Source organism: Rhipicephalus microplus, unplaced genomic scaffold, assembly GCF_043290135.1.
Source record: "Rhipicephalus microplus isolate Deutch F79 unplaced genomic scaffold, USDA_Rmic scaffold_237, whole genome shotgun sequence".
Taxonomy (NCBI): domain Eukaryota; kingdom Metazoa; phylum Arthropoda; class Arachnida; order Ixodida; family Ixodidae; genus Rhipicephalus; species Rhipicephalus microplus.
This window is the reverse complement of record NW_027464808.1, coordinates 196,151-210,533: the sequence shown is the minus strand read 5'-3', so window position 1 is coordinate 210,533 and position 14,383 is coordinate 196,151. Positions and strand designations below refer to the sequence as shown.

At 48.0% G+C, this 14,383-nt stretch overlaps 1 protein-coding gene across 1 annotated transcript in view; it reads left to right on the top strand.

The window, feature by feature from the left end:
• Positions 1 to 5,401, top strand: part of LOC142792737 (uncharacterized) — a 36,427-nt gene extending 31,026 nt beyond the window's left edge. Inside the window, exons 9-10 of the mRNA XM_075885661.1 lie at positions 3,635 to 3,760; positions 4,872 to 5,401. Of these exons, the coding sequence (XP_075741776.1) occupies positions 3,635 to 3,760; positions 4,872 to 5,087 (342 nt within the window). The 3' untranslated portion in view covers positions 5,088 to 5,401. The remainder of the gene's footprint in view (positions 1 to 3,634; positions 3,761 to 4,871) is intronic.
• The last annotated feature ends 8,982 nt before the right edge of the window (positions 5,402 to 14,383 follow it).

Sequence of the window (14,383 nt, the reverse complement as noted above, 5' to 3'; positions counted from 1 at the left end):
CCTTTGCTGTTCTAACGCAGGTTCGGTGTTCCGTTCCGACTCCGACGTATTTACGGTTCGGGCATTCCCAATTTCAGGCTCTTCCTTCGTTTTCACAGGCCCTCTCTTTGGCTTGAACCTAAAATCGGGACCCCCTTTTCGACCACTGTCACTGCCTTCGCGAGCCCGACGTGTGACGAATTCCTCTGCTAGCTCTGCGGCTCTGGCTACAGAGCTAACATCTGGCCTGTCTTGCACCCAATGCCTAATGTTCTCTGGTAACCGGTTGTAGAATTGCTCTAGTAAAAAACACTCAATAACCTTTGCGTGGTCACCGTAGGCCTTCTCCTCCTTTAGCCATTCCACCATGTTTGACTTCAGTTTATAGGCAAATTCAGTGTATGACTCACTCCTTCCTTTCTCCAATTCACGGAATTTCCGCCGGAATGCCTCCGCGGACAGCCTGTACTTCCTAAGCAAACTGGATTTTACTTTATCGTAATCGTCGACCTCCTCAGTGGATAAACGAGCGATTGATTACTTCTGCTGCCTCGCCAGGTAAGAGTGTGAGCAAGCGCTGTGGCCACGACTCACGGGAGAACCCCTGCTTCTCACACGTCCGCTCAAAGTTCACCAAGAACAACCCAATGTCCTCTCCGAGTTTATAAGGGCGAATTAGTTCTGTCATTTTGAGCGATATGTGCACCCCTGCACTGTTTGCCTCGCTTCTCTGCCCTGCCGTTCGCACGCGCTCTATTTCAACCTCGAGTCGCTTTAACTCGAGCGCGTGATCGCGTTCCTCGCGCTCTCTCGAACGTTGAAACTCGAGTCGTTTTAATTCGAGCTCCCTCTCCTCACGCTCTTTCTCTTGCTGTTCTCTACGCTCCTCTGCCTGTCTTTTTGCGGCTTCCCTTTCTCGAATTATCTCAAGGCATTCCGTCAGCTCATCTTCCTCAGCCTCCAGAGCACTAATAGCCTCGATCAATTCTGGTTTCCGGAGTGCGTCAGAAACATCCAAACGCAACTCCTTTGCAAGCTGTAATAACTCCGCTTTACGCAGCAACTTCAAATTCATGGCTGTGTTCAGTGCGACCTTTCCTACTGTACACAACTATCTTGCCGCAGCCCATTTTGGCGACAACAATAGTTCGAATTACCAGTTACGCTTCCCCACTGAAAAAGCCTGGCAAAACTCAGCAGACAAAGCCCCGCACTCACCACTCAACAGCCAAGAATTCCGCGTAGACCCTCGCAAACACTGCATCTGGTTGCGGCCTGGCAGACGAGACGGCTCGTGGATCCGTGTCGCAGCTCAGCCCTCGAGTCGTCGAAATGACTGCAGCATCCCACCGCTGCCACCAGTTGTTATGGGGTGGTCTCTTGACCGCCGCCGTCAGCAGGTTGTGCTCGTAACTTGCATCTGGACCGACGAGAAGGGAAGTACCGGCGAGACGGCGCAGAACAGCAAATTAAAAGAGTTTAATACTACATAGTTAGACCAAAGTAGACATTCAAGTTTACAAACAAAGGTAAGATGCCGAGGAGCAGAGTTCCGGCAGAGTCTCAATCCAGACTGCTCTACCCAGTCTCTCCCTGCGCGTTTTTAAAGGGTTCCAGACGCTTGTGTGACGTCAGGCGCCTCCAGACATGACCAAATATGGAACACCTTGTGTTCGCACCACCTACCACGCCACTGGTCACGCCACCGATCACGCGACTGATCGCGCCACGGATCACACCACCGGCGTTCCCACACTCAAGAGCCAGGTGCGAATGAGCCATGAGCTCACCGCGTTCTCGCGCACAGCACATGACGACCTTCGCGGCAGCAGCGTCTCAGGTTCCTCGGCGTCCGGGCATACACTTCTGCGCCTCTACCCCCGATACGTTTACAGGCCCGGGAGCGTTCGCACGCTGTCCGTGGTCTTGCATTTGGGCCCAAAGGGGTTCGCGTAAAATGAAGCGTAACACCCGCAAGCGCTGATTTCGAGGCTACGGGCGGTGATGGCGGCCCGCATGTGGCCCGCAAGCGCTGATTTCGAGGCTACGGGGCCGCTGCGATCGTGCGTTGCGGTTCGCGGCAGGGCAAACGCTATTATAAAGCTCTTATGGCGCCCGCTTCGCCCGCAACGCACGTAGCACTTGCAAACGGTATTCTAAAGCTCCCTATTATGGCTATAGGTTCTTGCGGATCGCGTGCGTGGTTCAAAGACGCGCAGAACGACAACTTTCAGCCACCCAACTATCTTGATTAAATCCAGCGTTTTTGCGCCGTAAAAGTGGACATGGCGTAAAAGTAAACAAAAAAGGTGATTTTATAAATATAGGGTGATGTATAGGGCAGAATAACGTGAAATGATTGTCTTGAGAACAAGATAGACCACTTGCCTAAGAAGTGAATCTCATTCCGTCCTTGTACTTTTGAAACCACGGGGTTTCTATTTCACCACAGGATACCGCTTTAAAACTGCCGTTGGCCGCCGTTGGTGATATTCAATTCAGCTTTCAATTTCATACGTGAGCGTCTCGGATACGAGGAGAAAAGGCAAATACGCTCTGTCTGACGGCACCGTATCACCCGAATGCACATGTTCAGATCATGGAAAACCAGAAATATGACAACTTATTAGTACATGCCTGACGAACTTTCATACGAGGTCAACAAAATAGATTCACATTATGGAAGAAAAAGCAACAAAACCAGAAAAAAGAAACCTAGAGAACGTATAGACCCATAGACCTGCATGCACAACTTAACATTCTTGATTATAAGACAAAAAAAAAAACGTTATTGATTCAATGAAAGGGTTCAGGGACAAATATTTCTGCATAATTTCTATGGCATGCGTATGTCTGTTAAGAAGACTGAGAGTGAAGTATACATATGTTACTATTTTTACGACGAAGTGCACTATGCATATGAGAAATGCCGGAATCTGAGTGTAAGTTTCTTATTCACTTTGTGTGGAAATAATAATAATAATAATAATAATAATAATAACAATAATAATAACAATAATAATAATAATAATAATAATAATAATAATAATAATAATAATAATAATAATAATAATAATAATAGATTTCCTAGCTTCCACGTTCACAACGTTGAAGGACTAAACATTTTCACCTATACAGGCGACATAGGTGTAGCTGGCGTTAATGTCGCATTTTGTTTGTTCCTTGCATAGAAGCGCGTAGCTACGCCCACCTATATGCGGAGACAGTTTTTTTTTCCCAGGGAAGATCTCTACTTATAGGGCATGTGAACATGAGTCTTAGATGATGACGAAAACGCACCATCCGTTCGGCATAGTCGCACCGTCTTTAGAAGGCCGCGCTCTCTAGAGTTGCATTATATATGAGGAGCATATGCAGTAGTTCTAGCACGCCCGTCTATTGTGCCAGCGGCAAAAGAAACGTGAGATTATACGGTGGCACCGGGCCGAAACGACTGACGAAGAGAGGGTTAAAATATTTGAATCTACTGAAACGCTTGACATTCTCCTTTTCTTCTTCTTTTTTGCTTTCTTTATCTCTCTTTATGTTTGCAGTAAGTCGCCACTGTAGAATACGACCACATGAGTCGGCTCAGTGATATTTTCCGAATGTGGGGCTTCCTTGACACAGAAGGCACTTTACAACCTCATTGCAGGTGTGCGGCTACCCGGGCGATTATTTCTACAGTAGAGAGCGCTACAACTACTCATACAACTTCAGGTACAGATACCAAGACGGACGCATCTTGTTATGGGACACCGAGGGAAGCCTTCGAGAAAAGGTGAGGGCGTCTAGTGTCACCTTGAGCATGAGGGCTTGTACGCGCACTATACCCACACAGCTGCATGGCACGTGGCGAGTCACCTGCCGCACGTCAACGGTGGGTGGGCGGAAGAGCGAATCGGCGACGCTCTTTAGCCCACCGGTTGCATGCGGTAGGTGGCCCGTCACGTGCGATGTGGCTGTGAGGGTAGAAGCCTTGACCTTTGTAGCAGGGTCTCAAACTAAGCTCACCTGGCTGGACGCAGCATCGAAACACTCTCTTGCAAGGGTCAAATCAGTGAAGAACACTGATGGGACTAGGTATAGGGTTGAAAGAGTATAATACCTGCTGGGGTTTTTGGCCGAAAGAATTCGACATTTATTGTGAAAGACGCCCAAGTGAAGGGCTCTGGAAATTTGAGTCCTTAAGTGAGTATTCTACATAGATGGGCCTCCAGCAGTTTGCTTCCATCGAAAAGCGACCAGCGTTCGAACCCGCGACTTTCCAGTTGGAAGTCGCGTCATAACCGACAAACGCGGTGGGCGAAATTCGAAGGAGACCGAGAATTGACCGACAAAACATGAATTGTACCAACATTCATTTGCCGATGCATCTTACAGTTTGACAGGTCACTGACCATCGTCAAAACAAATGAAGGACGTTTCGGGATCTGTACGGATCCCTTATTTTGCAATGAAATACCAGTGTGAAGATTCCACAAAGTCCATTTTGGAGAAGGGATGCATAGAAATCCTGAAACGTCCTTTGTTTTTTTTTGTTTGGACATTGGTCAGTGACCAGTTTTTTTCCACAATGCCCTTACCTATTTTACAGTTGGATAGGTCACTGACCAGTGTCAAAACAAATGAATGACATTTCGGGATCCGTACGGATCCCATATTTTGCAATGAAATATCATTGTGAAGATTCCACAAGAGTCCATTGTGAACAAGAGATCCATAGAAATCCCGAAACGTCATTCTTATTTTGTTTTGACAATGGTCAGTGACCTGCTTTTTCCCACAATGCCCTTACCTAACCAGACGGTATTCTGTCGAACTCTCGACTACAGGTTGCAGTTCTAAGTCAACCAAGGGGAGTATTTTAGTCTCCCTTTTCTTTCTTTCAGATGTGTCGCCTCAAGAGGAACTACACCAAGGTCCCGTACAGCCTGGCAGCGTACGACCTGGACTGGGATGACGAAGAGGACACCTGCGCGTTCGCCAACTGGTTCGGCGCGTACAGCCGTGTGAAGATGGTGCGCGTGCTGAGCGACTTCTTCCACGACGGCTTCAGCAGGGCGCACGACGAGGCGGACTGCTTGGTGATCGGCGACGAGTTTTAGGCTTAGCCACTAAGCCTCGCGAGGAGCTCGTCAGTGACGCACCGGCGGCGAGCGCCATTTTCGGACGCGGAAAATTCACCCTCGGATTGCGTCCATTGATTACATTGTTTCCTCTTAGATATCTTGACGTCTTTTCGTATATTCGGTTTCCGAAATGAGGTATTTTTTTAGAAAGTAACTTAAATGCGTAGGCGTGATCCAGGAGCTTTTCAACGTCATATTTTATTTTAAATGCGAAAACATTACTTGGTACATTGCGCGACATAGTCGTACATCAGCAATTCGTGGAAAAAAAAACGACACACAAATTGTGTCACAGGGATGCTTAATTTGTGCTCGCGGGCTATTTGGTTCTTCCCATAAAGGGCGTCGAAGACGCGGCCCACAAACCCCTCACTTGCGACCTGCACATGATTGTCTTCGTCGCATAGCTTTTTTTTATTAGGTATGTACATGAACTACACAAACTAGTAAGTATGTTCATGAGCTACAAAGACATGTCGGGTTATTTTTATTTCGAGAGAGCACTAATGTGGTCATGATGTGTTCAAGAACAACCACGAAACGAAAACAAAAAAAAAGCCACGCATTAAAAAACACGCCAGGCCTGCGCGAACACGTAGTACAGTCACAGCGAAAGCTTGAAAAGTGGCTTTAAGAGCCTTTTCTAAGCAGTGTTTGGGTAACTGCTACGAGCACACTTGGTACGTACCCACTGCGCCATAAATAATAACTTTCGGAAAATCATGATATTTGCTACACGCTTGCAAGTATTTATTTTTGTTTTTTTTTCAATCAGTGGCTCAACACAATGAATTATGGCTGAAGTGGGTCTGCATGAGCCACAGTTAATAGGCGATCGAGAAGAAGCTTTTAGGAGCGAAGCTCCTTAAGGCGTGGGCTGTGCGTCCCCTGTATGTTGCCACCTCTCGTTCAGTTCTAAGTATTACGCTAGCCACCGCCCGATCTAAAGGGTACAGCCATATCCATCCGTCCATCCGTCCATCCGTCCGTCCGTCCGTCCGTCCATCCATCCATCCATCCATCCATCCATCCATCCATCCATCCATCCATCCATCCATCCATCCATCCATCCATCCATCCGTCCATCCATCCATCCATCCGTCCGTCCGTCCGTCCGTCCGTCCGTCCGTCCAAAAGATGCAAGATGTTATAAACTAGACGGCGGTACGTGTAGTTGATTATGAAAGATGCGAGGTGTTATAAAATAGGAATGATGCCACATATGGCGCGTGTCATCGTTCGATATAGTGCGGCGACGTACGCTAGGGGGAGCGTTGCAATAAAATCGAGTGGGCAAAATGTACGGAGGATTCATGGTTTACCAGGTTTACCTCCGGAGCTTCGCCCACTCATCATCATTCACTTCGTGGATATGGCGGCATTTTTGCAATGGGTTGAATATTGGGCGACCCACTCGTTACGGAATTCGCATTTCGTGACGCCTGGTTGTTGCTTTGCTATTCTAAAACCTGCCTCAGGGAAGTGTGCAACAGCGCTTTAGGCACCGGCGTGGCTCTGCGGTAGAATACTGGGCTGGTACGCAGGAGACAGGGTTTCGAATCCCACCGTTTCCTAATGTTTTTGTTTACTAAGCTTTTTTTGTTATTTCATTACGGACAGCGGCGGCAGACAACTATACGGTGCCGCACGCGACCTTTGTTGTAATTTCATAGCAGCTTTCGCTGTAAAATATTTCAGAAACGGCGTCCATGCTTAAGTATAGTTGTTTTTGAGATTGGTCAGCGTCCATATGTTCCTCGGGTTCAGAGGCCGAATTTCCTCCAGAAATGACCACTGTATCATAGGAAATATGCAAAAGGCCACCTTTAAAATGGTTACGTCAGGCGACATTTGGTATGACCTACCTCCCCCCACCACCTGCATCGGCCCTTAGGGGATTTTCACGACTGCGACCCACCTTCGGAACTCAGTTTGAGACCCTTGGTAAATAGAATATGGAAGCGCACACCGGTGCAGAACTGATTTGCAATTATTCATATCTTCAAATTCAGTCTGTGATCCTCAATGGCCAGCGGTTATCTTGCCTTCGCGCTAGGTGAACTGCCCATGACCACTTATTCGACTCCAAGACTGCCATCCGCAACTTCACCAAAGGTTTGATCTCCCAACCGGCGCTCCGAATTCTCACAAGTACACCTCTGTTACGTCGTCGCCGCGTTGAGATCATCTGGACTCCGGGCCACTCGGGGCTTGCGGGGAACGAACACGCTCATGACGCCGCCCGAGCTCTCGTCCACCGAGCGCGTCATCCAACAGAGCACCACCCCTCGCGACCTGACGCGGCTGAGCGAGAGATGATGGTCTGCTCGTTTCGCGACAATGCAAGGGACAGAATGGTTACCTTTGGAGAAATCCTAATGTATTACCGCAAGGCCAGACTTAAATACCCACCACCAGACAAGTGCCTTGGTAAGCAGCAGTCCACTACCTGGCGTCTATTACAGACACGCACTTTCCTCTGTCCGTCACTGTACAGCCGTATTTACCCCGTTATTCACACACCACAATGCAAAGCGTGCGGTGCACCTAACGCTGAGCTCGACCATATGGGCCTGCCCCGAAGCTACTCAGTTAAACACAGCACGAACCCTACATTCACAATCACCACGGCCGAGCAGTGGGACGCTTTGCTGCTCAGCACGTGCCCGGAGGACAAGCTCTGGGCTGTCCGGCTGGACGAAGACGCCACGAGGATTCAAGGCCTGGCCGCCGCCTGGGGAAAGGGCTTACAGAGGGGCCAGTCTCCCGGCCCCCCGCCACCTTTCACCCTAGCAGGGACACTTGAATAAAGTTTCTTCTCTTTCTCTTTCTCATTTCGACTAAACACACGCTCATTGCATAATGCAATCTGTTCCCCTTATTACTACACTGGATTCTAAGAGAAGGCAAGCGGGTGTGGGGGAGACAGTCAGGTGGGCAGATGAGATTGGGAAGCTTGCGGGTATAAAGCGGCAGCGACAAGCACATGGCCGAGTCGACTGGCGGAACTTGGGAGAGGCCTCTGTCCTGAAGTGGGAGTAGTCAGGCTGATGATGATAATAAGGTATATTCAAACAAGTCTGAACTTTAAGGCTGTCGTATGATGTCGCCGCCGTCGCTGGGCGTAATACAGGTAAAACCACACACAGCATAGCAAGTGGTATCACTTAAAGCACGCTCTCGTGCCAGTGAATTCAAGTTTTGGTATTACTCTCACGTCTGTTGTCAAACATGAGTGCCAACTTCATGCCAGACCAGAAGTTACCCAGTGTGCCAGTAGTCGCCCAGAAGTAACCAGTGGACGCCAGTATAGTGGACATTCTTGGTAAGCCCATGATGGGCGCACAACTATGCACTAATAAGTACCTTACCAGTTCTTCAGTGAAGGATGTCTGGACGGCAGCAGGGGGGATGTACACTGATACAATGAGCCAGCAAAACTAGTTTTCGTTATTTCAGCATCTTCCAGACAAACCCATAGTTTATTGTTGTGGCCTCTTAAAGTTCATTGATTGATTGATATGTGGGGTTTAACGTCCCGAAGCAACCATATGATTATGAGAGAAGCCCTAGTGGAGGGATCCGGGAATTTAGACTAGCTGTGGTCCTTTAACATGCACCCAAACTTGAGCACACGGGCCTACAGCATTTTCACTTCCACCGAAAATGCAGCTGCCCCAGCTATAGGATCGATCTCTGGGCGTGGTACATCAATTGGCTACGTGCTGCTCGCAAGACTTACCTTTGCAGGAGAATGTACTCGAAATGAGTTATAAGCTCGTCAAAACTGCCGTTCTAAGCTGAATATCGAAGGTGTGATTCGTACTAGCTTCGTGTTCCCTAGCGTGACGCTGGCTGTTGAGCGTTCTGGACCACAGAAATTGTTTAACTGGACAGCCCCGAACAAATACGGAACATATTTGTTCGGGCCGGGACAACGCAGATCTCTGGACGAAAACTATAGGGACAGTCCTACAAAACCTGGCATGGTTGGTAACCCTACTTATTGTCGATTCACCTCGTAACATCTGCATCGCAGCCAAAAAGAAGGATAAAAATCATCATAAGCATCGGCTTTACGCTTCACGTGATCATCACGAACTAATATAGGAACTTTTCAGCCTACCACTGCTCGTAACTTGCACATTAAAGGGGCCCTGCAAAACGTCTTGAGCATGGTCAAAAAAACGCTGCCGATTGGCGGTAGGGGCTCTCGAGAACACGCGAGTCAAAAATTATAGTGGCCAGGAATTCACAGTAAATTAATAAAGTCGGCTAAAAATTGCCTTTTTGGTCTCTCGAGAAATGACGAAACAGGCTCGAAAACCGTGCGCAGAAGGCCATCTATCGGACATTGGCTGATTTGAACAAGGCGCGCTCGGTCGCCACAGGGATCGCCGCAGAAGGCCGCGAGCTTGCGCGTACACTCGTCCACATCACAAAAAAAGGCCGCGTATTCGAAGAAACAAATAAAAATGCTCAAGGTCACGAGGCGCGCGTGACGTATTTTCGTTGTCCCTGCCATCCCTCCCTGCTTTAAGCATCCAGCGCTTTTGCCAGGACGAGAGAAGAGAGATCGTGATTGCAGCGTGCGACAATTCTTCGCAACTTCGCTCGTACTGGACGGATTCTTAAAATTTTTCTGCGGCGTTGAATTTGTGAAGCAGTAATTTCTTTTATAGAATCCATTTCATGGTTACTTGGAAAAGTGTTTCAGGGCCCCTTTATTGGTGGTGTGGTTACACAACTATGAAGTATCAGTCCTCACATTTTCTTGTTTTCTAGAGTCGTTCACAACCTAAAAAAATTGGCAGATCCCACGTACAGTGGGAATTGATGATAAGCGAAGCACGAATAAAGAAGATTGATAAGTCACTTTAAAATCAGCACAACGTTACGAGGCGGAGGTAAATTATGCCGTACACGACTTCCATGTCATGACTATCATGTTTGGACGTGTCATTTACCTTCGTCGTCTATTCACGCCACGTAATACTAACTTTGGTATGTGTTGAGCTAGCGAAACGGCCGCGAGCGCATCATGAAGGGCCCGATATTTACGTCAGGCTCTGCCTAGGCGGTGCTGCGAAAAACGCCGCCACTAGCGCCCTCATTGCCGCGCCGGCCATACATGGGTAGTGCAAAGAGAACCGTTTGCAGGCGAACGTGCATAGGCCCTCCTCTTTACTTGTTGTTTAGGCGTGGTTTCGTAAAAATCAAGGACCTGGTAAACTTCTTCCTTCAAGCCAAGCTCGCTTCAGAAAAGTAGGAAGCTCATTAAAACGAACTGCTGGTAGCCCCGCGGCGTTGTTCTAGTGGCTAAGGTACTCGGCCACTCACCGGCAGGTCACGGGATCGAGTTCTGGCTGCGGCGGCTGCATTTCCGATGGAAGGGGAAATGAAATGGTGTAGGCCCATCTACTCAGATTCGGGTGAACGTTAAAGAACACCAGGTGATCTAAATTTCCGGAGCTCTCCACTACAACGTCTTTCATAATCACATTGTTATTTTGGGACGTTAAACCCCACATATCAATAAAGAAATCAATTGCGGGTACAAAAAAGATTTTTCAGGTATTTCGGCGTGCTCCCAGCAAACGTCTCATGACATTGAGTGTGAGGCAAGCACTCCGACGTTCGTTCTGTAACGGCTAAACGCGTCATAACTGGACATATATATGATGCCAAAGCGATGAAGTGCATGCACGAGCAATCCGTTTTACGGTCTGTGGCACGAAGCTCGCTTTATCCGGCACGAATGGCCCTTACGATTTTCGCCTCTGCAGTTGCATTCTCTGTCGGTCACTCGCTTCCTATGCTTTGAACTTTTTATTACGCATGCCAGAATGTTCTGTTGACGGTTGTCTTCAATTTCTAAATATATATTGAAAATAGGGATACATATGTGTCCAGTAAACCGAGAAGCAAAAGTGAGGCCTCCAAGATAGCTTGGGCAATCGCGGAGACACACGGCAAGAAAAAAACGCGATTGTGGTCACGATCATTTCGCGATTTACCTGTATGACATACGTGTTCGCATTTCCTAAAGCCGGAACTTCGAGCCTTCAAAGCCGTACGTGCGCACACTGCCATGGTGGCGACTTCAAATTATCTATGGTCGCGGTTGTGCGATGTTTATCGCGCGCGTCACCTGTCTACTGTTGAACAGCGCGAACCGCGGGCAGTAGCTCTTTTGAAGGGAAACTAAAGAGATGGAATTCAATCATACTTCGTGTTTAGGAAAGACCGGCATTATTGTAGACGATGTCACAATTGTTTTCGCAATTGTAACAGCAGGAGCTTTAGAACAGGCGAAATAAAAGCTTCTCTTGCTCCGCCCCCGCGAGCGCGCTGAAAGTGTGGGCGTGGAAACATACGTCATCTTCGTTTCCTCTGGCCAGGAGGAAGTGTTCTTTGTTATCTTCAACCGTGGCCTCCATGACTATCCCATGACGTGCCGTTGCCGGAACTAATCGAAGAGGCCACACTTGAGCAGTATACTGACGTTGCAGATGACGTGCCATGCCGAGAATGACGTCACCGTGTTCGCTCGGTGTCTCAAGAAGCCCGGCGGCCACGGCCACCGTTTTTTCACCAAAAAAGTGCTGTTGGCGTTCACTTTTGAGAATTATCACATCGATTTTCTAATTCAGCAGGGACCAAACTGTCTTTACACTCGTAAGTCATTTTGTTTTAGAAAAGTGCTTCAGCTTCCGTTTATGCTTCATAATAAAAGTCACCACGGTTTCCCGTCAATGCTACACTCAGAACAATAACAGGAGACATGTGCTATCGCACTTTTTCATGCGACCGGTTGTGGAGAACGCGAGTATTCCACCTACTCGACGTGTTCGCAACGGCCTGTATCCAGTGCTCTCGTTGTTACGCTTCATGAAAGCTGCAGAAATCAGTAAAACTGAAGCCCTTTGCATCCATGGCAATTTATAACGTAACAGTAGCGTCAACTGGGGTCTTTTTTTTTGTAGAGTGCAAAGCTGTTCTGTCTGCTCTTGTTTTCACCGTCGTTCTGGCGAGTGAACGGGCAAGTACACAATGGCGGTTCGGTGACGCGTCCTACAAGCGGAGAGAAATTCGTAGCTGCTTATATAAGTGTTCAATGCGCGAAAATACCTAATATTAAGCTCAACCGCTGTTTCGTATGCTGTAGCACCTGGTTGCGCAGGCAAGGAAGTCGGGCTTTGCACTACTCAAAGCTGTGTCGACAGGTGGCGCGACGTGTCCGCAAAACTCCACTGTCTGACGGCTATACCATATGGCTATACTCCGACGGAACGTTGATGCACGCGCACGCTGGGCGCAGCGACGCTACGCTATAGCAAAACGCGAGCACTCTCTAGTCTGATGCCAGACGCGACCGGCGCGACCAGCTTCCGTCTGCGCGGCCCGGAGGCAACCGGCGCGAAATTCGACATCGTGCTCTTCACACCGACGACATTTGCCAGACAGCACTGCAGCTGCCTCTCTTCATGACAGAGGGACGCCGGGCCCTCCGTGACGTCAAAGCGGTAGGTGTCCTGTGGCCGGGTGTGCTCCAACGCGTATGCGTCAAACCAACGCAGCGCGGCGCGCACCTGCGTGTATATGGCTGCCAGATCGGCATCTGGCGTGGTATCGCCGGCGTGATGCTACGAAACGAACGCCGGTGCTCACGGGCGTCGGTTAACGTTGAAGCGTATTGGCGCCTTGAGTGTGGCATGTAGTCATGTTGTTACATGACACGCATCTCATGATTATCATGTTTGCACCAGTCACACGCCTTCGTCATATATTCACATGACGTAATGCCAAATTCGGCATATGCGAAGCTAGCGAAACGGCCGCGAGCGCATCATGAGTGTGGCATGTAGTCACGTTGTTACATGACACGCATGTCATAATTATCGAGTTTGGAGGAGTTATTTACCTATGTCATCTGTTCGCGCCACGTACTACCGAATTTAGTACATGTGAAGCTAGCAAAACGGCCGCGAGCGCATCATGAGTGTGGCATGTAGTCACGTTGTTACATGACGCGCATGTCATGATTATCGCGTTTTCACCAGTTACATACCTTCGTCATCCATTCACGTCCCGTAATACTAAATTTGGTGCATGGGAAGCGAACGAAACGGTCGCGAGCGCATCATGAGTGTGGCATGTGGCCATGTTATTACATGCCACGCATGTCATGTTTTTCACGTCAGGGTCTGTTACTTGTGTTCACCATGCAGTCATGTCACATGCCATACCAGTTTTACAACATGTGTGAACGAAACCACCGTAAGAGCAGCAACACCATGAAATGTAAATCATGACATTCATGACATGATTGTCCTGATTCTCATGTTATGACTAGTCACTTATGCTCGTCATACAGTCACGTTATGCCATACCAAGTTTCGTATCGATACCATTATCGGAACGACCAGGAGAGCTAAATGTTGTAGGCGGATAGATAGACAGACAGATAGATAGATAGATAGATAGATAGATAGATAGATAGATAGATAGATAGATAGATAGATAGATAGATAGATAGATACGCTCAAAGTCGCCGAAGTTTGCTAAGAAATGCTTCGCATTCAAAATAAATGTCAGCTCTGCCTACGACCATAATTCTTCTCCACCCAAAATTTGCATAGGTGTGCTTAGAAATAGTAATTAGCTGTTTAGAGCACTCAGTACACTGCTATGGGAGTGCATGAAATCGTCCCGTGGGCCTCACACTTGACACGACCAAGTTTACAAAAATTAGGCCGATCACATTCAATCACGATTCATTTCTAAAACGTTAAATGCCGTTCCTCTATTTCAGGTTGGTGTTCATTTTACGAACACACGTTAGTGCCGCTGGTTTTTGGACAAAGAACGTTGACTTCCTGCACCATTTGCGCAAAAATTTCGACATCACTTTCTGTCACGCGTAATGTTTCAAGTGGCGGCTACGAACTTTTTAATTTTATATAGTATCTGCGTCAGCAGCGAAAAAAAGTACTTAGCGTTGCAACGGAAACTATATAGCACGACTGTCTTACACAGATGGATGGAAGGTGAGCCGCAGTTTGGGGAACAGCGCTTAACGTCAGTTCGTATAAAATATCTACATATGTTTACTGAGCAGTTCATCAATGCGCCTTGTATATGTGGAGCTAATTTTCAAAGTGCCACATGGCAAACGTCGTGATACAGGCTTTGTCTATTATTCAATTCAACGACACGAATTATGTGCCGAATTTTGCGTGGACTAGCGGCGAGCAAAGCACCATTACGTA